A 25,420-nucleotide genomic window follows, 5' to 3' on the forward strand; every position below is an offset into this window, starting at 1 on the left:
GGTCCAAGAAACACAGTTTGGTTTTTGATGTGCTCGCTCATTTTTGACATTTATTTTAGTTTTTAACAACAACGAAAAACGTTGGCTACATAATGTAACTTTTTTTCCAAAAAGCATTTAAGTATTTTGTTTATTTGTGTGTGTGTATATATATATATATATATATATATATATGTGTGTGTGTGTGTGTGTGTGTGGTTTACGAGGACACAAATTTGTATAATAACATGGGTATGACACAGGTAATACAACGAGAAGGTGATTTATGAGGACATTTTCAGTGTCCCCGTAATTCAAAAGGCTTCTAACTAATTCAGAATGAGTTTTTTTTTGAAAATCTAAAAATGCAGAAAGTTTCCTGTGAGGGGTAGGGTTGGTGTAGGGCAATAGAAAATACGGTTTGTACAGTATAAAAACCATTACGCCTATGGAGAGTCCCCATAAACCATAAAAACAAACCTGTGTGTGTGTGTGTGTGTGTGTGTGATGTGTATCATAATAAAGTGTTAAATATTGACAGTTCTTCGAAAGCACTTGAACAGCGAACTTTTGTTCATTAGTCTACCCTGACTAATTTATTGCCTTATCTCACGTTTGTGTTTACTAACGTTTGAAAACTCTGTTGAAACATATAGTAAAAGAATAGATACTCTTAAGACCCCCGTCAACCTTTTGTTTTTACTTCTGACCTTTGGGGCGAAGAGTGGGCAAGACCGACCACACACACACACAATTCGTCGCTTACATAGTTTTGTTGAGCAGCGACAAAAAGGGCTGGCTGGGTTCTCTGAGACACTTCAGAGGGAAGCCATTGAAGCTGAGAGGCAGCACACACACACACACACACAATTCGTCGCTTACATAGTTTTGTTGAGCAGCGACAAAAAGGGCTGGCTGGATTCTCTGAGACACTTCAGAGGGAAGCCATTGAAGCTGAGAGGCAGCGACCGTCAGCTTGTCTCGCGCAGCACACTTTTTTCAGTAGTTCACGCTCTCTTCTAGTGTGCGTCACATCGTTGCGTCTCCTGTCAGCCGCAGTTGCGCTGAAGCCGTATACTCCAGTTGACTGAAATAAAGGTCTACCCGAGTCTCAAAAGAGGATTCAAGAACAAGGATAATATTTGAACCATAATGCCAAAACTGGTTAAAATGGTTTCAACCGGGGATTCAAAAGACGTGTCAAAGTCATCACAGAGCAATGGACATCACACATCACAAATATTTCATTGTTTAACAACCCTCGTATGTTTCATGCTGTCGGCGTCTTCGGTGGCAGTTTGTCTGTTTATGAACGTCAAAACATCTCATCTTGAGCGTAAAATTGAGCTTCTGGAGATGGAGCGACTGTCTGTGATTCAGCCTGCGCACGCGACTCTGGATGCGATAGAGAAACTTGTGCAAGAGGTGAGGCGACTCTGCTTTCAACATTTATTTGCTGCTTTTATAAGCATTAATACGGTAACACTTTACAATAAGGTTCATTAGTTAACTACATTAGTTAACATGAACTAATAATGAACTGCACTTATACAGCGTTTATTCATTTCAACATTTACTAATACATTATTAAAATCTTGTTAACATTAGTTACTGCACTGTGAACTAACATGAACTAACAATGAACATCTGTATTTTTATTAACTAACGTTAGCGTAGATTAGTAAATACAGTAACAAATGTATTGCTGATGGTTAGTTCATGTTAGTTAATACATTAACTAATGTTTAACTAATGAACCTTATTGTAAAGTGTTACCATTAATACAAACCAAAAAAAGTAAATCATCTGGCTTTCAGTTTGTTTTTGTCTTTATATAAAATGTATGATGTTCTAATATTTTAATTTGGTAAAGTATGAAATGAAATTTGACGATGGCTGTTCATACCGTACAGTAAAAAATTATGAAAGAATTTTCTGTATTGAGTTTTCAGTGGTGTTTCCCCAGAATTTTGAACAGTATTGTGTACTGTTTTAGGATTAAATGAAACATCCTTAAACATAACGAAAAATATCCTGGTGCTTTTCAGTTATCAATGTATATATGTATATCACATAAATATATATTTGTTTTCTCAGAGACTCAGAGAGGGAGTGTCGAGAATTCGCACAGCTCGAGAAGCAGCGCAAGAGTGCTCGTGTCCTCCAGGTTTGTTCCTCTGCATGAGTCTGGGATGTTTTACCTTCTTTTCCCTCCTAAAACGATCAACTGAGGCATATTTACTCTATTTTTATCACGAAATCTGAACTATGCCTTAAATTGGGTCAATATAAATGATGCAGCAGGTGATTTGCCATGTGATGTTGATAAGAATGCTCAGCTCAATAGGGACTTGTCTTGTGAACTGTTTGCATTTGTACTTTATCCCACTAAAGCATGTTGTGTATATTTTTATATTTGATGGGGATTTTGGAAGACTTTTTTCAATTAAGCTCTCGGAAGGATGGAATTAATCACTGTTGCATCTCATCATTCAAACTTACGTTTAATGCCAAAGTTATAACCTGAAGTATAATTCCAGATGAAGAAAATCAAGTTGAAACTCTGAAAACTCATAGAAATCGATACGAAACGACAGAAATTATTGTGACAAGTTAAATGGATGGACACAGAGATGTTGTAATGATGTAAACAATTTTGTACAGCCTGGATAAGTGTCAGTGTTCGACATGTCAGTGTGACCACATGCAGAACCACAGCTTGTATACTTCATGCTGAATTAAATAACTCACATGTGGAAGTTATAAAGATGAGAGTGGAGCTCCTCTGTCCGCTGAGGCTGGTGGATGCCACAGATTTATTGTGTAAGCTCAGCTACGAGACATTAAAGTTCATTGCCAGCTATCGGTGCAAAGTAGGGGATACAGAGGATACTTAACCTTGCATGAATTTGTTGCTCTGTTCTTATATTTTAGTCCTTGGAAATTTGGCTGTTGCCTGAGAGAAGGTTTACTCCAGCACTGTTTAAGAGATGTACCCTCTCAGGGCATAGTGGAATTATGCATGGCAAAATTTACTAGCCTATGAAGATTTCATGGTAGCGGTGCCTACCAAAAGAGGGCCTCCCATATACCCTCTGATGTTGTTGCTAAAATGTTGGTATAATTTAACTTGTAGCCCTGTCCCATAGGACACTACAGTTTCAATTAAATTCAACTCAACTCTAAAGCTCTTATCTTTTTTCTCTGTATTTTTTTTTTCAAGGATTTATTTCATATCTATAACCTTATCATGCCCATTGTTCCTTTCCATGTTTAAAATTTTGCCATGAGCAAAGAGCATATTAGAAATTCGGTTTGTAGAGTTTTGCTTCTCATATCATCATCCTGAGGTATTGTAGCTAGAAATGAAATCCAGTCTTTTTCATCCCCGATATTGAAAAATCAAAGAGGATAAAAGAATAGAAGAAAGAACAGGAAAGACATAAAAAGTCATCTTGTGAGAACAGTGAACCTTGATAACTTTAAAACAACATATTCTAAGAGATCTGTTTTATGGCAGACATTCCGCAGAAACATGAGATGTATTTAAGGTAAATCTGTTTTACTGTATTTGTCGGCATTATTTTCAGATTGTTGCTGATCAGTTCGTCTTTGGAGGAACCATTACTCTGTGATGAGTTTTGTGTAGCTCGCATTAACAATCATCAGATACTTGATACATGTCTGTGATGTTCTTTTTACCGGTGCTTGGTAAGGCAACCATCGGTATTAAACACAAGAGATGTTTTATTACTTTTCTGAGCAATCAAAAGTATGATTTACACCTGGAGAATTATATAACAGGCAAACAATCGCATATACTTACACTTAATGAGCCTCGAAGTAATACTGATGACATTAACAGTGAGCTTTATGATATTTTTTGTGATCTTTAACGGTTACTATTTGATCATTAATATTAAAAAATTCTCTGTTTACATCAAAATAGTAAAAAGTCAGTGCTATTTAAGTAAAATTCAGCCCTTTTTATGATGCTCATGAGAGCTTTTTATTGGCAGTCTCACAAATTATTTGGTGATGCTTGTTAAGGGTATCTATAATTTATAGGCTGGCGTCTAGTATAATATGGATATTTAAGCATGTTATTTACTGTGATATAATGTTATTCTGCTCCAAATATTTTTTTTTTAGTTGAATGGTATTTGTTATTTGTAATAAAAGGTAAGAGGTTTGTAAACAAAACATACATTGACTTTCATTTAAAGAATATAATTGAAGATTGTTGGAAGTAAGAATTGTTTCTTAGTTCTTTAACATGAATAGATCTTTTATTTTCTTCACTTATGTTGCACTTCCTGTCTCCAATTAAAGGCTCAGGTGCTTTTGGTGTATCAGACTGTTTTCTTTAGCTGAATGGTAAACCTGAGTCATCCGTCTGTGCAATTTGCTGTTCCTTCCTTTGCTTTTAATGGGCTTCTTTTCAAGGCAGACATCAGAAAACACACTTGAACCACAGACACAAAAGGACTAAGACCTGCGGACCATGAACTAATGAGCTCAACAAAGCAATTAATTGACTCAGGCCTCGGCAAAGCTGAAGCCACTCAGACTTTGGCTTCCTCTGAACCTGAAATGACGACACACTGGTCACTTAGTGCTCAAAATGAACGAGATACTGAAACAATTAGCTGCTCAGACACTTCCCTATGACACTGTAGCTACGAGTCTAAGCAGAAATACATTTAAACAACCTTCACAATTCACAAACTATACCACAGAAAAAAATAATATGTTCATAATCAATGTTTGAACAAGCATACCATTAATAATGGGGTTTTCAAAGTAGTAGCATGTAAGAACCGTTTCCCAAGAGAACAATTGATCGAACAGTTCTTTAAAGATTTATTTTTTTTAATCATTAAAAAGTCAACCTTTTGTGAAATGGAAAGGTTCCAAGGATGTTAAAGGTTCTCCTTGGAACCATAGATGCCAATAAAAAAATTTATATTTTCAATAGTGTATGTACTAAAATGCAAGTTTTGAGCCCCTTCTGTATGAGTTTGAGTTTCAAAACCCTCCTCTTTTGGTTGCACATGAATCTCTTGGATCAACATGCTGAAAACAGCTAACATTCATCTCTTTTGGATTTTCTTGTGAGCATTTGAGTACTTGTCATAATCGTTATTACTGTCTTTTTTTGTTGTATTGTCTTGTCAAGGATGTAAAATATTACCAAATCGTCATTTCAAAGTGCCCAACTCTACATATTGCAATACAGCAAGAATCCCAGCCACATCACCAGAATACAGATGTTTGCATTCATTGTGATTCTCTATTGATAGATACCACATTCATAACAGAGTCCAATAATACAGCTGCGTTTGTTTCACAAGTGAGCCTGCAGCTATTACTTGCCAGTGCTCAGAAAACCTCTGTTATTGCCACTATACGGACAAACACATTATTTGAAAACCAAAATCTGAGCGTGACTGTGAAAAGCTAGGAAAAATCCAAATGTTTCACATAACTGTGTGACCCCATACCCGAGCCTCAGGGCAATGTAGATCCCAAGCCGTCATATATCCGAACACCTTGTGTCCTCTTTCAAGTTGAGAGGTTGTTCTGGAAACAGTGCGACGTTCTTGGATATACGTGCCTCTTTAAGAATGTAATCTGCCCTTGTTTTATTGGCCTACACATTGAGAAGGCTGTAAGCTTTAATGCTTCCTCCAAAAGCTGTCTAGGGCTCTAAGGGTTTCGCTGTGGGTGACATGGAGGGGTACAGATTATCTGTTGGCCTCTGTGTTGGTCTTGAACTTTTTCATGTCTGATCTATGTTAAGCTTTCCCCTCTGTGCATAAGTGTAGTCATATGCTATACTTTCATTTTGATTTAAGTAGGCATGAAGCGGGGTAACGTGAAAATGGAGCCCTCTCCGTGCACACTGGGTGCTTATGTGTTTCTCCACACCGTGTTAGAAGGTTTTTTACTTTGCTGAGAAAAAGCGGATCTCTCAAAACCTGCAGCCGAGGAAATGCACTGGAAAATGAATAAATATTTTTCTCCAGAAATGACTGGCCAACTTTAGCGATTGAATCTCCAGCACACATATTGTGTTGCTTTCTCAAGGCGACTCGAAAAATAATATTGCAGATATTTTTTAAAAGAATAGTTTAACCTAAAATGAAAATTCTGTCATCATTTACTTACTCTCATGTGTTTCCGAAAACATTTTTATCTGTGGAACATAAAAAAATATATTTTAAGAAACGTGTTTTTTTTCAGCCATACAATGGAAGTCAATAGTAACCATTCAAAATATCCTTTTTAATGTTCCACGGAAGAAAGAAAGTCATACAGGTTTGAAATGACATGTGGGTGATGACATAATTTTCATTTTTGGGTGAACTATCCTTTAAGTGCAGCGTGCGGGCACATATGTGCCACAAACTTTTCTTATTACTTTCGATTGACATGAGTCTGTAGCTGCATGGCTTTGTAAAATAGGCAGTCAGAATGTATCTCCATCAGGATCTAGCTAAATAAATACAAAATAAAGGCAATAGCGTTATGGGTTCTGTACTCTCGACTTATTAAAAGCATCTGTCTGTAGTTTGTGGGAGGGCATTCTGGCATACTCTCAACATCACTGTAAAAACTCACTCCCTGTTTGGCTGCAACATTTCCCAATTTCATTTGAATGAAATGTGAGGCCATGTACCCGCTGAAAATAGAGAGGAGATATGGAAGCAATTATGGTATGTTAGGTCTGATTATCAGAAAAAAATAGGTGATTTGTTGATCATATGGTAGACTCACACTTTTTCTCTCCCTCTCATCTCACACCTCACAACCCCTGAATTTATACATTTGGAGAACATTTATACCTTCTTGCTCAATCCTAGATGATTTTAAAGATCTCCAATTACAGTAAAATAAAACCAGGGTTCTTTTGTAACTATATGATAACTGCACTGAAAACACATTCTATGTTTTTCATCTTTGTCAGAAGTAATCAACGTTATCTTTTCTCTTTAATCTCAAATATGATGTCAATTTATAAACGATAAGAGCATTGCTGACCTCTTTTTTAGTGGTTAAAAGTTGTTCTTACACATCAGATCTTGGCTTAGCTTTTTGTTTGTTTTGGTCTGCATGCACGGAAAAGTTGGCTGGGATGTTTCAGTTTTAATTTGTTTCCTAATTTGTTAATAAACAAGTGTTAAAATGCTCGTTGAGCACTTGCAGTTGACAGAACAGGGCAATTCTCAGACTATCTGAAATACAAGTAAGCCATTAATTGAGTGTTCTCATAACAGCTTACTGGAACCTGTCATTGTTCATTTATTTTCATGCCGGTCCAAGTTTGTATCATAAAAATCATTCTTGAACAAATGACTCATTTGAGCTGGGTCTGTAAATAAATAGACTAGTTACTCATTTCAATTACGTTGAAACACTGCCATGTATATGTTACAACATTAACAAAAAAGAAAATTTCTTTAATATGTAAGAAAAATGGACAGTGAAATGTAGCTAAATGAATCAGAATCAAATTGAATCAAGAGCTTGTGAATCAGAATCAAAGTAGGAAATTTGAGAGGCACAGAGAATACACCTTTGATTAATCTAGTCTCTCCACTGAGCCATTCATTATAATCTCATTCACATATCCATTTCCTTCCAGTCATTCCTGCTCTTTCAATGGGGTCTCGTCTGTTTGCATGATTATGTGTATTGAAGGAGCCTGATCCTTGTCCTTGCATTGTCAGGCCTAATCTTAATTGCAAATCTTTCAAATGCCTCCAGCAAGCCAGAAAATTGATTTTCTCTCTCTGTTGTATCCCCCATCTGTGTGGCAGCATGCCACGTCTTTTCACATTTTAAACTTCTCCCCTAACTGTACTTTTGGGTTGCATGGTTCATGGCAGAACCTTGGAGCTGTGCAAGGCTTGGAGCCGTGTTTCCTAGACTGAGATTTTGAACAGGGTTGCACTTTTTATCTGTGCCATATGGAGATCTTGCCATTTTCCTGCAACATTTTTTACTGTCAAGCTGGGAGGTTTGTTTTGCATCGTTTTCACCTGGGGCTTTTCTGGAAACTGGTCTTGACTGATTAAAAAAAGAAAAAAGTATTCCTAACCGCTTTCAGATCGGACTATTTAGGCTAGATTTTGCTTAACTTAATGTCAAACCATGGAAAGACCGTAACGGTTCCTCATCATTCCCAGTCTGGTAGTAACTCAAACTAGATTTTTATCAGAATGTCGGAATGTCAGTTTACGGTTATTTACTGTAAGTTATTAGATGACTGTTGATTTTTCCTTCCAAAATCTGCACATTTAATAACAACAGAAATACCATGGCTGCTTTTGAATGAAAAAGGTTGAGAAACGCTGCTGAAGTGGATCATATGATGCGATTTCAATTTTTCCTTTCTCTTTGGAGTGTTACAAGCTCTTGGTGCATAAAGAAGATTAGCCTGCTGCCGCTCACTCAAGCCCGCCGTGTGTGATGCTGAGTGTTTCGTTGTGAAAGCGAAACTACTTTGTTTGGCCTTCCAAAAGAGGACACGACTAGAAATCAGTGGTTAAGTTGTATTTACAACACTGTTCCAGAACAGTTCAACCCAAATATTCAGATGTGTGCAGCACATTTTATGGAGGCCTGTTTCCTGATCCTGGTAGAGTAGACTACAAGGCCGGCTGTTCTGACTCGCAGACTGTAAGTAAGTTTTTTATATATAAAGAATTTGCCACTGATGATTCAAACGCGAGTTTTGAGCAGTCTGTTCTGACTCACAGACTGTAAGTAGACTACGTTTTCATATTTAAAGGATTTTTCCACTGATGATTCAAACGCGAGTTTTGAGCAGTGTAGAGTAGCATTTGTTGTTGATAATTTCTCCAATCACAAATGCAGACAAGGTTTTATGTTTACGCGGCACGATGCAATGCATAAAAAGACAGTATAAGTCATTATAATCTGTAATTATGTCCCCACTGGACGTTATCCTTTTAACCTTAAACCGCATAAACACATTTCATTACACCAAATACACAAAATAATGTTCTTTTTAGCAACATCATATGAACCCTTTAACAGTACACGTGGACCTCCAGTGACTCGTCATGCTCTCTCAGTTCTGTGGACTGCTGTCCTCATTCATTCTGGGATGTCTGATGAACAAACCTCAAGTGGATTGGTCTTTGAGCAGCTGCATTCAGTTATCTAAAGAGAAAGAATTCAAATACATGTGAAGACTATTTTGCAGACTGAGTCAGAGTTGCGTGCAGTTGGATTCGAGATGATTGTAATGTTTTGATTGGCTGAGAGATAAGATGCCTTCCTCCTTCAACCAGACTCTATTGAAGAGCAATTCAACAGATGGCATTTACAGGTGCATCTCAATAAATTAGAATGTCGTGGAAAAGTTCATTTATTTCAGTAATTCAACTCAAATTGTGAAACTTGTGTATTACAGGATAGACAGACTCTTGTTGGGAAAGTTTTTCCTGCATTTTCTATTAAGCGTGTACAGCTTGTTTATATGTGTGTTTTGGCGCACATACGCGGAGATGCAGACAGAAACTTGTTGTCAGCGCTGCCCCACGAATTTATCAATAAAATAGTTTCACTGCTGAAAAGCTACATGAAATTTCTCAGTAGCGAGGTTCTTGAAGCAGTTCAACTTAAAGATTTGCTATTAGTAGACGCTGCTGCTGAATACTGCTGAGAGACGCACAGACGCAGGTATTCACATGCACTTAATCTCTCTCTCCCTCTTTCGCTCTCTCTCTCTCTAATAACTGCGTTAAACTGCATTAAATACTGCTTTAGCCTGCATATCAATGGCTCAAGCCTCTGTTATTAGCTCTAAAATGACATTTTGGAATTTGCAACGGAATGTTTGGGATGAGGTGTGTAAAAAATTAGCTAGTTCAAAACACACGATATTTAATTTGAAGCATGTCAAATGTCTTGAAACAGATCATCTGAACAATTGATGTGTGATTGTGACTCACGGCCGTTAAAATTATTAGAGAAATAATGCACTCCCGAAGGGGTTATGTGGCCACGACGCCGCGCCTATTAATGGAATTGTCTTTCTCAGTTCTCAAACAAATTAAGAACTACATTCAATTTTTATTGACTAAACGCAAGCGCTTATTGCGATAGAAAACACTGTAACGGTTTCACTGATTAAGAAATATTTTTGTTTGCTTGGGTGGTGGTAATATTAGGCCTATTATATTAATAGGGAAGGGGGGCCCAAAAATGTGTTTTGCCTATGTCACGAAAAGAGGTAAATCCGACCCTGAGTCTGAGTGAATGTCAAGGCCTCCGGCACTTGGTGGGGGGTTGTATACTGAACGTCTGGCAACCCTCTGATGGTCTAAGTCTGACTTTGTCTGCTGCTAGCGAGCTTCAGCTGTGCCAAATAAACGTTATCCTGCTTTGGACAACAAGTGTTGATTACACAGTTGTAAAGTAGATTTAAAATATTCTATTAGACAAATAATGTGTTTAAGTGTTAATAAATTGTACTGTGGCATTTCAAGATAAATGAATAAAATAAATGAATTAAGTATACACTTAAATATTTTCAATATTTGTAATGTTTTTGAAAGAATTCTCATGCTCACCAAGGAGTGTGTCAGTGTGAGTTAGGGAACAGAGGTGGGTCTGTTTCTCCCACCTAAATAGAAAATGTAAGCGCTCGTCATTGTTTTACTCTGTTTGTTTATGTTACTCTATAGTGGAACAAGACAGATTACGAAAAACCGAGAAATGAGCCGGAATACGAAATACCCCCTCACTTTTTCCACTTTTTCACACATTGCTTTTGTGCTTTTAAGTCTGGTTTACAGAGAACATCCTGTGCTTGAGAAGTAATTGAAGTGTTAGGATGGATTAGAGGTTTGCCTAAACAATGTGAGTCTGGTTTTGTGTTATGGCCTGGAATGAGCACTTTAAGTGAGTGGAGGAAATCAATAGATTAAGCATAACAATGTGAAGAGACTAACATTTACTACGCTGTGTTAAACCAGGATAGGGACTGTTATCTAGACCAACGACTCCCCTGTCAGCTTGGACACAGTCCACACAAAGTCAGCTAAAGGTCAGACAACAAACAACAAAATGTTATGTCATCCAAACATGTATCAGTGGGATGCAATTTTATTTTATTTTAATTCATATTTGATATAACAATTTAAATATTAATTTGAAGTTTTACAACCTAAAAAGATTAAGATTTTATAAATATATGTCAAAAAGAAATGAATGTTGGTTAAAGAATGTTTTAAAAAAATACTGAGTGTAAAAAAGCCAACCTTTTATAAGTGTGTAAATTGATATTAGAGATAGCCTATATAAATTGTCTGCTGCGTTTGTTTGCTCACCAGGTACATATGTCATGGTGCTTCTTGACAGGTCAAAGTAAAATGGTTATGAATGCACAGTGTTGTTGTTTTTTTCTTTATGTGTGACCTGGTTTCATTGACCTCTGAGTTATGACATCAATTTTTGCCATTCACTCAATAGCACATCTGCTCCTGTCAGCACACACACAATCACACATTACACACCAGACAATTCACAGTTAATCCACTTCCCAGGGAATGATTCCTGCTGAACCCTCTTTCACACTGGATTATTCTGTCTTCTCCGCTTTAGTAATACAGCACATCTGTCCCAGTTTGGCTCCGCTTTCTATTAATACTCATCCAAGACCGGGAGCATTTAATTTAGCCATCTGCAGAAGTGATTATAGTAATTCCTGTGAATCTTCAATGAGTTTACTGAGCCTTGTTTTATATCACTACTGTGGACTCTAAAGTTCAGTTAACCGTGTCTGATCTGCATCAGTTATATCATGGAACTCTAAAGTTCATTGAATTAAACAGTTGTAAAATTAGGCAATATCACATGAGAAAGAGTGCTGTTGTACTTAATATCAGCATGACTGTAATTTGGCTGTAAGTTGTGAAATGTTCAGTACAACCAGGGGTTCTGTAGCTGCTTAACAATAAGTTAAAAGCAGTGCCGATCCTAGACTTCTGGGGGCCCTACGCAGTAGGTCGGTGGAGTGGGGTATGAGTGGTTATGAACGAATGAATGAAACGTATTTGTCCGTGTTTCACTCTGTCTCGAATCGCGCTCGCGGAAGGCGCTTGAGAAACAGTGTCTCTTCCGCGGCTTGGTATGCTTTCAACTCTTTTTTTTTTTTAGTCTCGAGCAAGACTGTATGACATTCACATTATATGATTTGACTGATTTTTACGTAAAAAAGGTGACAGCGCACTGCATTAAAAGAAATGATCATTCATGTTTTCATAACCGCTGGCCAAATTAAAAAACTAAACTAAACTCATCTTTGAGAGCAAGGGGGCCCCCCTGGTGTTTCGGGGGCCCTACGCAGCTTGTGTATTTTGCGTATACGGAGGATCGGCTCTGAAGTTGAAAGTTATGTTAAAAAATACAGACTTTTTCATTATTACGATTTCATTCTGCTTTCTAAAGCCTGATGGAAATCATGAGATTGATTGTAATGATTGTAATCAGTTTAGAGTCCTAGTTTTATATTTTTCTTAATGTTCATTCATCTAACAGTAATGGTGGGTAGAACAAAATATGTATAAATAATATTTTATTGTAGCTTTTTATTTAAATTTTTAAATCTATTGTTTATATTTTATAAGAGCAGAATAAGGGGTGGCACTAGGCTTGCCACCAGGTACGTAACTGTACATTTCCTGAGGGATATGCAAGATCAGTGTTGTCACTTTCCTTTACTCTATTCCCTAACACCATCACAGAAAACTCAACAAAGGATAAAAAAAGTGACAAAGATGCGGCACCCCCTTTAATTCCTGTTGACCATATACTGCTCACATTTGAGTTAAGCAGGTTTGGAGGGATTTCTGTTATTTTTATTTATTTATTTATTTTTAATTTGTCTAAAAAATATGCATATTTTTACATAAATATTTACATAAAATTGGAACAATAAATGTAAAACTTCACTTTTTTAAATTCATGTAGATAATTAAGTGGAAGATTTCTGCCGCCTGGTTGAAAACAAACACTTATAAACTGAAAATGACATGATATTACCACTATGACCAGTAGATGGCTGCAGAGGAGCACTCATTGGTTCATTTGCCATTTCCAATAGTTATTTTACTTTTTGTTAGTTTTGCTTTTGGATTTATATTTAGACATTAGAAAATCACTATGACTTTTTTAAAAAAATCACTTTTTGTCAAAGTTCAGTGCTGTTTTGTACTGAAGTATGAAGAAGTTTCATTTGCATGCATGAATCACACAAATGACCTATTCTGAATTCAAAACAGCGATTTTCTGCATAATGTGACTAGTTGAGCTGTCCTCAGTTTAATGCTTTTTTTGTTTGTTTGTCTGTCTTTTGACTTTTTCTGTTCTGCACCCCAGAACGTTTCCCTCCTCTATTCATTTTGTTTAGGATATGTCTGTGACAATGTCGAAGGGTGAACTCATTTAAAATGCTAAACAAATGTTAAACAAACAAACAAAAAAAAATCTTCTTTCTCCTTTGTTTATTTTTAACCAATAAACTTGATTATTTATTTTATTAAAGGAGATTTTCACTGAATAATTGCAGAAAATTGTAAGACCGTAAGAGCCCTTGAGCAGATCTAATAAGGAAAAAAAAAATGAATAAATGTGTCTTGTTGTTTTCTTTTCTTTAGATGTGCATTAAATGATTTGCCTAGGTTATCAGCATTAAAAAGTTAAATCTGTCAGTGTTGCTTTTTGCAGCACAAATTTTGTTTGGAAGGATTAAAATAAAAGTAGCCTACATTTTCATCAGTTATTTTATCAGTCATTAAATCGGTTACAGATAGAAGCACTGTAAAATTACATTTATTTGAATGCATTTGTAAGAGTGCAATTGCGTGTGAATTAGTCCTACATGTCTGTGCAACGTCTGTCTACTAATAGTGAAGCTGTGGGTTTTAATTACTTAAATTGCTATAACTTTTCTGTTTCTAAGCAATTTTATTGAAAAATCACAGGACAGCGATGACAATAAGATTTTGTTTCTGTGTGCATGATTTGTATGTTCTCCGACTTTCAAAAAAATCCTTGCTTTAGTCAAAATCACGCTGCTCCTCTCCTCACTCCGCTCTCACTGCACTCAGATCCCTTTACTCTGCTTTGGGGTGGCAAAGCTCATTTTTAGGGTGGCAGTTGCCACCCAATGCCACCTTTGTGGACACGCCCCTGCTATCCCAGTGTGTCGGGCTACAGTCAATGTAAAATGTTTCATTTAAAATGATTAATTTAAGCATCATTAAGACAAAGTAAGCATCATAAGAAAAGTATGTAAATACACCGGTTCATATGTAAGAGATTTTAAGTATATGTCATAAATGTTTGTGTTTGCTCTGTGCATGAGAACCGAGCAAAGCCCCATAAGCATGTCTCTGCTGTGTGTGTTAATATTGCTTGTTTGTAAGAGGCTGCTAGGATGACCCGCTTCTGTAAAAGGCTTGAAGACTTGTATTTACCATGAATCTAAACAGATACATAGCACCCAGCTTTCGCAGAGACTCAAAAATCATGGGCAGTGCAGGTGTAAAGCAGTAGCAAAGCTCTTCTGATGAAATATAGTCCAGACTTTAGACCTGTGTTTCTCATTACCATGCGTCAAGATTTAAGCTCTCTGGAGTGGCGTCTTCCCTCTCGCGCTTCTAATGGAAAGAGTGTAAGGTCTGGGAACAGCAGAGATACAGGAGGAAACTCAGGAGACCGACAGGGCTTCTGGCCTGCATATGTTAATGTCGTTATTCCGTTCAGTTAACGAGGACAGACTGGGAGAACAGGTAATAAAAGTAAACCCAGTAGAACCAAATCCTTCCTGTGTGTTTAACGTTGGACCCTTAACATTAGGTGCAGCTGGACATGCTCCTTTTGCAGCTCTGGCCCACCTTTGAAGATCAGGTCAAGGATTTTGACACCCATTGATCCATTGTCAGTGTGTTTCTTTTTATAATAGACACCTGCCCTGAACCCCACACAAGATAAACTGGCATCACCTTTAAAATCTTGAGTGTTTTAAAGGCTTCTGTCTTTAAGTTGTAATTCAGCTCAGACTGTGAGCTTTTTAAACTTTCTGAGTCTGCTTCACATTGTTTAAGTTGCTTGACATATTTATAGACTTTAGAGTAAACATTTGAAGGCTGAGAATTTTGACCAGGAAACATTCGAAGTACTCAAAAAAAACCCTCAAAGTAGTTTGCGAAATTAGATGTGAACCATGACCTTAAAGTCAATAAGATGCAGTAGCCGCTTATTTTACCTCCACAATAGCTATAGTTAAGAGTTCAACAAGATATTCAGTGAGGTAAAAATTTCAGTGAGGATTTAATTTCTGTACAATACCACCAGGAACATGTATTAAGAAAGTGAACAGGGTAAATTTTGACTTTACAACATAATTAATGGATATTGATACAAATTTCCTAATTTGATTGTATTTTGATTTACAAACTCTTGATTTGATTTGATTACAGTTTTGATTCAGTTTGATTCGATTCTGATTTATTTGGGCGTATTTCATTTATGTCTATTTGCTGTCATGTGAAACAACTCCCAACTCCACAAAAATATGAACCGTTTTCAACATTGATAATCAGAAGAAATGTTTTTGAGCACCAAATTAGCATATTAGAATTATTTTTGAAAGATCATGTGAAACTGAAGACTGGAGTAATGGCTGCAAGAATAAATACAATTTTAGAATATATTAAAAACCAAAAATAGTTACTTTTGAGCAAAATAATGACACTACTGTATTTTAAAGCTGTTTGACAGCAAAATCTGAACTGTCTCCATAGTTGAGTTTCCATAATTGATTCTGCTGTTTTGTTGTTTATCTCTGTGAAGATGCTTTGGCATAGTCTATATTTAATAAAGTGCTATAGAAATAAAGAAGACTTGGCTTATTTTAAATTGTAATAATATTTCACAGTATTACTGTTTTACTGCAAATAACTTTAGCTTTGGTGAGCATAAGAGATTTCGGTAACACTTAACAATAAGTTACCCAGTCGCGTAGCTACGGATGGGCCTGCGCCCACCCAACTGTCAGTCAGGCCCACCCAGTCAGTTGCTTCACAAGGTAGCCTAATCATTGTGAGTTCTGTTGCAATAATACTTGACCTATAAAAATACATTTCAAATTTAAGTTGTTTCTTCATTCTTGTTTTCCATTTAATGATGAAGATAAGTTTGCAAACAGCCCCTTGCTGCTTAGCTACAGCAGAGATCGCTGGATGCCATTATACATGCCTTTGTCCATGTTAGGGTTTTCCTGACATGTCACCTTACTTCTATGAGTCTGTTTTGTGCTTTCTGCGCGAGAGAGCGCCCTCCGGTTTCGAGTATGAATGAAACGTCCCCCGCGTATTCTACGCTCAAGCAGCTGAACAGCTTTGCTAATGCTAACGTTAATTCACCTATTTCTCCATCACCAGCAGCACTCCATTCTCCAGCGTCTACCTCCCCTACACGCCAGTGTACAGGTACATGATTCTACATTTTTCTACTATGTAGTTGCCTAGTCACTGTTGTTTATTTTGTTTATGTGGCCGCTGAGCCAGACTATGACCAAGCATGGTTACATACTGTCCACCACTAGCTACTATCCTGCTGATTTGATGCTGTCTGTCTGTCAGATGCGTGCATGTGGTGTGGCCGCCGTGCTCATGCTGTTCTTATCGTTATATTCTTAACACTGCCTTTAATGACATACAGGCTTAAGCTCTGATTAAACGGTGATGTGTATTCAAGCAGGTGTCTGTTAGTTGTGCTGGCCTATTTTAATAACAGATGTATTTTAGGCTAGGCCCACCCAATTTTCTGTGGGCCCACCCACATTGTAATTCCTGGCTACGCTAGTGAAGGTTCCATTTGTTAACATTAGTTAAATTGAACCAACAATGAAAAATAATAAACATTTATTATTCTTAGTTATTATTCGTAGTTCGTATTAATTGCAACATTTATTAATACATTATTAAAATTCAAAGTTTTATCTGTTAATATTAATTAATGGACCTGAGCTAACATGAACTAACAATGAACGGTTGTATTTGTATTAATTAACGTTAACAAAGATTAATAAATACTGTAACAAATGTATTGTTCATTGTTAGTTAATATTATTTAAAGCATTAACTGACCTTAACTAATTAACCTTATTGTAAAGAGTAACCAAGGTGTCTTTCCAAAAACCTTTTATAAAAACCTACCTAAAACCTTTGGACGGTAGTGTATTTAAATTCTAAAATATTTTATTAAAATCAGAGGGAAATGATGGCCGATAAGAATGTTACTCAGGCTTTTAAACCTAATACTTATCATACTGCTACAACTGGTTGTGCTGACTGGTTGACAGGAATGTTTTGTAAAGAACAACAAAGTTACTGCGAACATGTCCTACTTGTGTAAATCATGCTAAGTGAGTTCCCAAGCGTCCCAAGATCACTAGCGTCTATAAAAAAACACCAAACCTTCTCATAGTAACCCTCCATTCACCCTTTCAACACACTGTCTCCTGCAGCTTTTCCTCTTTATACGAAATATATGTACATAATCTAAAGTGATCCTGTCACTTTAAAGTTAAAATAATAATGAAATGTCATTTATATGCACATAAAAACAAGTCAAGTCAAGTCAAGTCACCTTTATTTATATAGCGCTTTTAACAATACAGATTGTGACAAAGCAACTGAACAGCATTAATTAGGAAAATAGTGTCAATAATGCAAAATGACAATAGTAAACACTCATTTTTCAGTTAAAGACAGTTCATCATTGAATTCAGTGATGTCAACATCCAGCTCAGTTTAAATAATATCTTTGCAATTATGTCAACGATAACGCTGGAAATGAAGTGTCCCCAACTAAGCAAGCCAGAGATTGATCTTGATCTTGATTATTTATCTTGATTATAATCAAGATTGATCTTGATTATTTTATTTTATTTAGCGGCAAGGAACCAAAACTCCATCGGTGACAGAATGGAGAAAAAACCTTGGGAGAAACCAGGCTCAGTCGGGGGCAACATGTTAGTATGCTGTTTTTACTTTGTTAGTAAAAACAGCATACTAACAAAGACTATCTGCCTGATGACCAGCAATCACTGCCTCTAATAGGCAGCTTTATGAAGTGAGAGTCTGCTAAACTTCAAAAACTGAGACTGAAACGTGTGTGCTTTCACACAGCTGTAACTGCTCTTGAATGTGATGTACAGGAGGAGTTAGTCACATTCACACAAATGACAGATTATGTACAGGTAGATGTTACATGAAGTGTGTATCTGACCGTGACTGACTTGTTTTCAGAGCTAATTTAAGTCTCCTGTCTGCAACCATGTTCCATATGCCTCTTCCACCCCAGTTTGCCGTAATTCTTACATCAGGAGTGCTGACACCGGACCACCCTCTGTCAGTGGGGTGGCGTAACCAGACTACTCATCTAAGCCATCACTCACAGGGTGACAATTCTTCTCTTGTACACTCTGTCTTCAAGCCATCGTGCATTTCTGAACTCCGCTTACAGCCGCTTATGCTCTTTAACTGGAATCGAATTCTTTACCCTGAAACCTAAAACAGCGAACACAGGCAAAAGCTCTAGCAGACCACTTTCCATTGATGTTTTTTTTTTTGTCTATATTGCAACGATTTACGAAACACACAGTGAGTTCCTTTTAAGGAGTGTAATGTAGCAGACTACCAAAAAAAAAAAAACATCTTATTATAGTGGGCCAGCAGTGCAGTTTGATTCATGATCAAATGACTCTTCTGAGCCGTCTTTTCCATTAATTATTCAAAAAGACTCGGTAGTTACAAAACGTCAAATTCAGCCATTGTTTGAAACAGTCTTTTACAAATTAATCTACTGAATATGTCAGATCAGTTACTGAATCAGTAACTGAATCTTCAAGTTATAATGACTTTCAGTCATGGAATATTTTAAAAGTATGTTATGACTATTTTTGTTTGATAGGAATTAAGGATGGGTCGTCCCATAGATATTTGACTATTCAGTTGTTTTGCATTAATATCTGTAATGACTGTTTAAAGGAAATGAGTTTAGAAACACAATTTCTTATTGAGAGTTTTATTGTGCTGACAGGCCAACAGTTATTCGAACTGATGTCTGCCGAAAATTGTATCGGTCGGACATCATGAGATTGATCTTGATTATTTTATTCAGTTTCAGCCCTAGTATGAAATAAAATCCTCATTTAGTTTCTAATACTCATTTATTATTTTTTTAACCTTACTTAGATACTCAGGTATTTGTTTGAAGTATTTGTCCGTATGTTGTCCCAATTTTCCAAATTTAGTAATTTGAACAAACTATTTTATTTTGAACTATGTTTTGCGAGTTCCTAGCACACATTGCAGCTTGAAATACTTAACTATTATTAAAACATGATCATTACTTTACATTTTATTGGCTTATGCTGCTGCTGTTGTTACTGTCATACAGTTCAGAGTTAATTTTTTTATTGAATTAATATTTATTGATCTTACTGTGTTTGAGATTTGTGTGTTGAGGCATTTGTGCATTTCATTGCATCTTTGGGGCTGATCAGGGTAATATGATATATACTATGATGATTTTTTTTTTTAATTCAAATATGTTGACTTTAGTACAATAATTATAAAGCAAAATAATTAAATGTGCAAACAACTTGTTTTTCCATGTTTTCCATATTTTCCCTATAGTACAGTGTTTCTCAACCCTGGTCCTAGGTGCCCCCCAGCACTGCACATTTTGTGTCTCCCTAATCAAACACACCTGATTCAACTCATTTGCTCATTAAAAGAAACTCCAGGACCTGAAATGGGTGTCAGATAATGCCGAGTTCACACTGCACGATTTTTGCCCGATTTTTCACTCGCTGACAGGTTTTGCGAAATCGCTGACAAATGCGCGAAATCGGAGGCAAATCGGTGCTCGTTCACGTGAGTGACAATCGCGCAGTGTGAATTATCAAAGACGCGATCTGAGGGAATCGCCGACGCCCGTGAAATATTTGGCATGCTAAATATCTGGAGCTGGCGATTCACAATCACTCTGTGTGAAATGAGTTCTGACCGAAAAACACATCGGCGATGACCTACAGCCAATGAGAGACCAAGATACAGGGTAGCGGGAAGTTCGGGGAGGAGTTATATGAAACGTAGTTTGCGGACCAGTGTTTCCAAATCCGCGATTGCCGCCAGTTGTTTTTCATGTCAGCAGGTTGAAGCGACCCCAATAACGTGATATTTAGGGCCTGGAATGTGAATTGTACCAGGAGAACCCTGCCAAAAAAAAAAGTATTTTACCCCGAACGCGATTTTTACTGGGGGACCCCCTCGAAAGCAATTGGGCTATTTTCAGGTAAGTTTTGAGTAGTAATTGGGCGGGTTTTGAAGCGAAAACCTGGCAACCCTGCACCAGACAGAGCTGTCGGCGATTCTTCCTATTGTAAAGTCATGCAGTGTGAACACAGCAACAAATGAATGCTACCCCAGATAGTCGTTCAGTGTGAAACCAACAGTGATGCGACGTCTTTGAAAATCGTGCAGTGTGAACTCGGCATAAGGGAGACATACAAAATGTGCAGTGTTGGGGGGTGCTCAGGACCAGGGTTGAGAAACACTGCTATAGTATAAAGGGGTCTTTATATGTGAAAATGTATAGTTGTCTTTATATTTTTAGGAAGGAGATTTTTAGCATCAGGATCATCCTATTTAAGGGTCCTTGGCATAATAAAGTTTGAAATACCCTAAGTGAAGCTGTCAGCACACTAAATCCCTCTCCAGAAAGTTGCGTCTCTAATTTAATTCCATTTAAAGCACTGCTGCTACACCCATCAAAGCAGCACTTTTGTAGCAAATCCACTGCCTTCAGCAATCAATTTCAAGACAATTACAGTCAGACTTCAAATCGTCCTTCAAATGTTCCTGTTATTATGCGTAATTCATAGGTCACCATTTTTTTTGTATGTGGAAGGACTATGGTAGATTTGTGCAATCAACAGTTAGTTATTTATTATATTTTCTGGTGAATATCTGTCATACATCCTAAAGCTGTGCAAAGCACGCGTCTAATCCAGTCTCGTGGACATGACCCAAAAACCAACCCAATTATATAGGATTTCCAATAGCAATTTGTTCGAAAAAAGTGAGTTTTGCAGTGAATGTCAGAAGAGAATAAATGGCTTGACCTTTCCTGAAGAAGGAGAGACTGAGGAGGAATGTGGCCCTCCACCTGCATGACGAAAGCCAAAACTACCAACCGCAGTATGTCTGGAATGTGGGCCATTTGCTGCTTTGGACAGCTGCAACTGGGCAGTTTAGGTATGAAGACCTGGCATGACCAATAGGTCAACGCCCAGCCCAATGTAATGTTTTCCTTCACTGCAGTAGAGCAACACAGCACCTTCTGCACCATCACTACATTCCTAGGGGTGCAACATTAAAGTATCTCTCTCTCACTTTCTCACTCTGAATCTTCTAGCAAAACAAATGACCTTAACTGCACAAATAAAAATAATTGGAGAGTTTTAATCGCTGTAAATGTCCCAAAATACCTTCAAACATGACGATGCCATTAAGTCATTTTAAGAAGCTATTTGTTTCTCATTTCCTGATAGTAAATGTAATTCATGATTTTGTTTCCCACAAAGTGCACATGTTTTAGATGAGAAACACCTGTTATCCATTAGACAGCCTAAGTGAACTGTTTTTGCATGTATTTTGGTAGCACTGAATATGAATTCAGTGCTAATTTGGATTGCTGTATTTAAGAGTGATAATCTGATAATCATTTTATAAAACTGACCAGATCTGTTACTCATCTGTTGTGTTCAGCTCGCCCACTGCTCGAGAAAGATGTAACCTACTGAGAATGTCAGTTTGCATAATATTCTTAGGGCCACGTTTAATACACATATTGTGTAATTCTTTCTTTGAGGCTTTGTGGGACTTTGGTCTTCAAGCTTTTGAGTCTTGTAAATCTTTTTTTTTTTGTATTAAGCACAGTGCTTCCTGGGAAATACTGACACATGAGAAGAGATTGTTGCACAGCTGGGACGTAGACTGATCCTTTTGTTCTCATCTAGTTGGTAAATTACAAAAAAACAGAACAAAGCTTCCAAACAAAGAGAAGAAACTAAAAACAGCCATTTTAAAATGCAAGTAAACAAACCAGCAAACAAAAAATAAATGAATATTTTCAATGTAATAATAGTTTACAAAAGATCATTTATGTGTCACCTCTCGCATTGACTACTGTAACTCTCTTTTATTTGGTTTACTGCACAAGCTTCTTCATAAACTCCTGCTGATTCTGAATTCTGCTGCTTGTATCATAACCCAGACTCCATCTATAGACCCTTTTTCAGTTAGTAAACACTGTGACGTTTTTTTATGGGTGGAGCTTAGGTGGAGGCAGAAAGATTGCTTGTTTTTTTTAACAATGACTGGAGAAAATGGGTTTTTATCTGAATATGTAATGTCACTCACTGTCCGGGATCGTGATTGTTATTTGAACATGTTAATTTTAACAGAAGGAACCAGACTGGCCGACTTGTACGCACTGGCCGACACTCACTCAATGGACGGACGATCTGACAGGAGTGGAGAAACCGAGTGCGTATAGTAAACCGAAACTGAGGGCATATGAATCTTTAGATGCTTATAACTATGTACTAACAGTGGCAATTGTAAGCAAATACAACTACTTGAACACACACCTGACACATAACATGGGCCTTCACTGTTCCCTCTCTCTACAATTGCACTTATGGCAATTGTGGAAAGCGAGATGACACAAACAGTTTCCTTTATGTTTAGTCTTTGGTAGTAAGTTAACTTGTTCCCCAATTTCTGATTAGATGGCTATGCATGAGAAATCTTTAGACTAATAACCAAACCATAATCCATAAAAGACAACAGTTTATTTAACCTCAACTGATATTAAGTGTGATCTGCAAATGCAAGCATTTTTGATGATAATTTCTGTCCAGTCCACTTGTTTTATTGCGCTTAACCACTGCGTTTTTTTTTGGCTGGCAATGGCAGCAGCTATGCGATAAAATTTAGAATTGGAGGCTGTACTCCATCAATTCTGACACTCAACAACACAACAAGATGACATGTTAAGCTCCTTATGTAGCCGACTCTGTGCTGGTTTGTATTGGCCGCCTCCAGTTATTCCTTGGTTTTGCCTCCAGCTAATGCTGTGACGTAATTGTGAAAAAGGGTCTATACAACACATTACAACACATCTCTTCAACAGCTTCTTTGGCTTCCCATCAAATTCTGCATTGAATTCAACCTTGCTCCACCTTACCTCTCAGATCTCATACAGCCCTCCGCCCCTTCTCGAACTCTCCGTTCCTCTTCATTGGGTCTCCTCCATACACCCCAGGCTCGTGTCATAGAGCCTTTTGCTGTGCTGCTCCTCTCCTTTGGAATTCTCTCTCAACTAAAATCCGTAATTTAGACTCACTATCCCAATTCAAATTTAAACTCAAAACTCACTTATTCAGAATAGCTTATCCTACATGATTACTGTCTGCACTCAAATCTAGTATTTTTTTTCTTCTTATTTTATTGTTGTCATGTTTGTAACTGCTGTTTCTCTTTCTCATGATTCATTGATATTATCTATTGTTTTTATTTATTGTTCCTAAGTACAGTGACCTTGAGTGATCTGAAAGGTGCCTTAAATAAAAGGTATTATTATTATTATTATTATATATTTTACAAAATGTGTAACAAATTTTTAGTTTTTAAAAAATTAAACAAAGATGTGTATGTATATTCAATATAAAATATATTTCTTCTTATTGTATTTTGTAATTTATACATGTAAAGAAAAATAAATTTTTTTGTGTGTGTATACACATATACTGTATATGTGTTATTATTAATATTATATATTATTATTTTATTTAAAACATTTATATTATATATTATATTAATATATTATTTATTTATTTTATTTACAATATATACATAAATATGACTTTAAACAAATATAAATATAAATCCTGTTATAAATAAATACACAAGGCTATATATATATATATATATATATATATATATATATATATATAGATAGGTGTATTTATTTATAACAGGATTTATATTTATATTTGTTTAAAGTCATATTTATGTATATATTGTAAATAAAATAAATAAATAATATATTAATATAATATATAATATAAATGTTTTAAATAAAATAATAATATATAATATTAATAATAACACATATACAGTATATGTGTATATATATAGATATAGATAGATAGATAGATAGATATAGATATATAACATAAAACATATTTGCATCTTAGATTTAAACAGTGTTTCCATGTTTCCAAAACAAAATACTATTTATTAGTAGTGTTGGGTTCGAGTCCACCCAAGTCGAGTCCGAGTCTTTAACCAATCGAGTCCGAGACAAGTCCGAGTCCAAAATGGGCCGAGTCAGACTTAAGTCCGGGTCGAGTCCGAGTCCAACGAAACACTGTTATTTATTAGTATCTTAATATTGTTTTAACCTTTACAACTAGAAAAACGCAATGGCCATTTAAATATAACAAAAGCAAACCTCTATTGTATCTTGCCATTTAGATTTTTAATTAATAATTAGTGCCCTGCTTTGCTTAGCAAACTTAAAGTCATGTAACAGAAGTTATGGCTGAATTGATTTATGTATTGTGACATGTTACAGAGTGAAACAGGTTTTAGAATGTGAAAAATTAAAGGGCGGGACTTGACTTTATTCATCGTTAAAATAAATGCATAAATTCCAGGGTGGGGGTAAAGGAGTAGGTATCTTGGTGAATGGGACCTTAAGAGCAGAAAATGCACCTTTTATCTCAATAAAAAAAACAAGCTTTAAGCTATATAATTTGTATGGTTTTTAATAAAATATGAATTTTGAATAATCAAAATTAGTTTGTGTCAGCTTATTCTATTCATCAGTGTTTGAACCATTAAAGAAGAAACTTTATTTTAATTTCTGGATTAAAAAAAACGAAAAATTAATGGACGCCAAAGTACACAGACCCCTTAGACCAGTAGCCCCCCCACTGCAGAACAAAGAGCCAGGGGGCGGGGTTGGATCCACATCTAGAGGGTGGAGATGGGTTTAGGGATCAGGGGGTGGAGACGGGTAGGTTTAGGTATATGTAAGGTGGGAGGAGTTAGATCTGGATCCAACCTCGCCCCCTGGATCTTGTGTTCTGCAGTGAGGACCATCTCCCTTATACAGGGCATTTTGAATTTTTTCTCGGATGAAAATGAAACTGTGAGGGATAAACCTGTTCTGTACAATGGCACACACTGTGTATAAAAGCCCTACATATACTTTCCATAAGTCACAGCCAACTCACACCTGTTTTATTTTTGAA

General features: G+C 36.5%; 1 protein-coding gene across 4 annotated transcripts in view; it reads left to right on the forward strand.

Annotated features, from left to right (window-relative positions):
- The first annotated feature begins 943 nt into the window (after positions 1 to 943).
- The window catches only part of LOC107570695 (collagen alpha-1(XXIII) chain-like), a 128,111-nt gene continuing 103,634 nt past the window's right edge, over positions 944 to 25,420 (forward strand). For all 4 annotated transcript variants that reach the window (XR_001607070.1, XM_016256952.1, XM_016256954.1 and 1 more), the window contains exons 1-2: positions 944 to 1,404; positions 2,077 to 2,146. Coding sequence is in view for 3 of the 4 variants with exons in the window: in XM_016256952.1 (XP_016112438.1) it covers positions 1,132 to 1,404; positions 2,077 to 2,146 (343 nt within the window). In the remaining variant the exon portion in view is untranslated. The remainder of the gene's footprint in view (positions 1,405 to 2,076; positions 2,147 to 25,420) is intronic.

This window comes from Sinocyclocheilus grahami, unplaced genomic scaffold (genome assembly GCF_001515645.1).
Source record: "Sinocyclocheilus grahami isolate Dianchi unplaced genomic scaffold, SAMN03320097.WGS_v1.1 scaffold1493.1, whole genome shotgun sequence".
NCBI classification, from domain to species: Eukaryota; Metazoa; Chordata; class Actinopteri; order Cypriniformes; family Cyprinidae; genus Sinocyclocheilus; species Sinocyclocheilus grahami.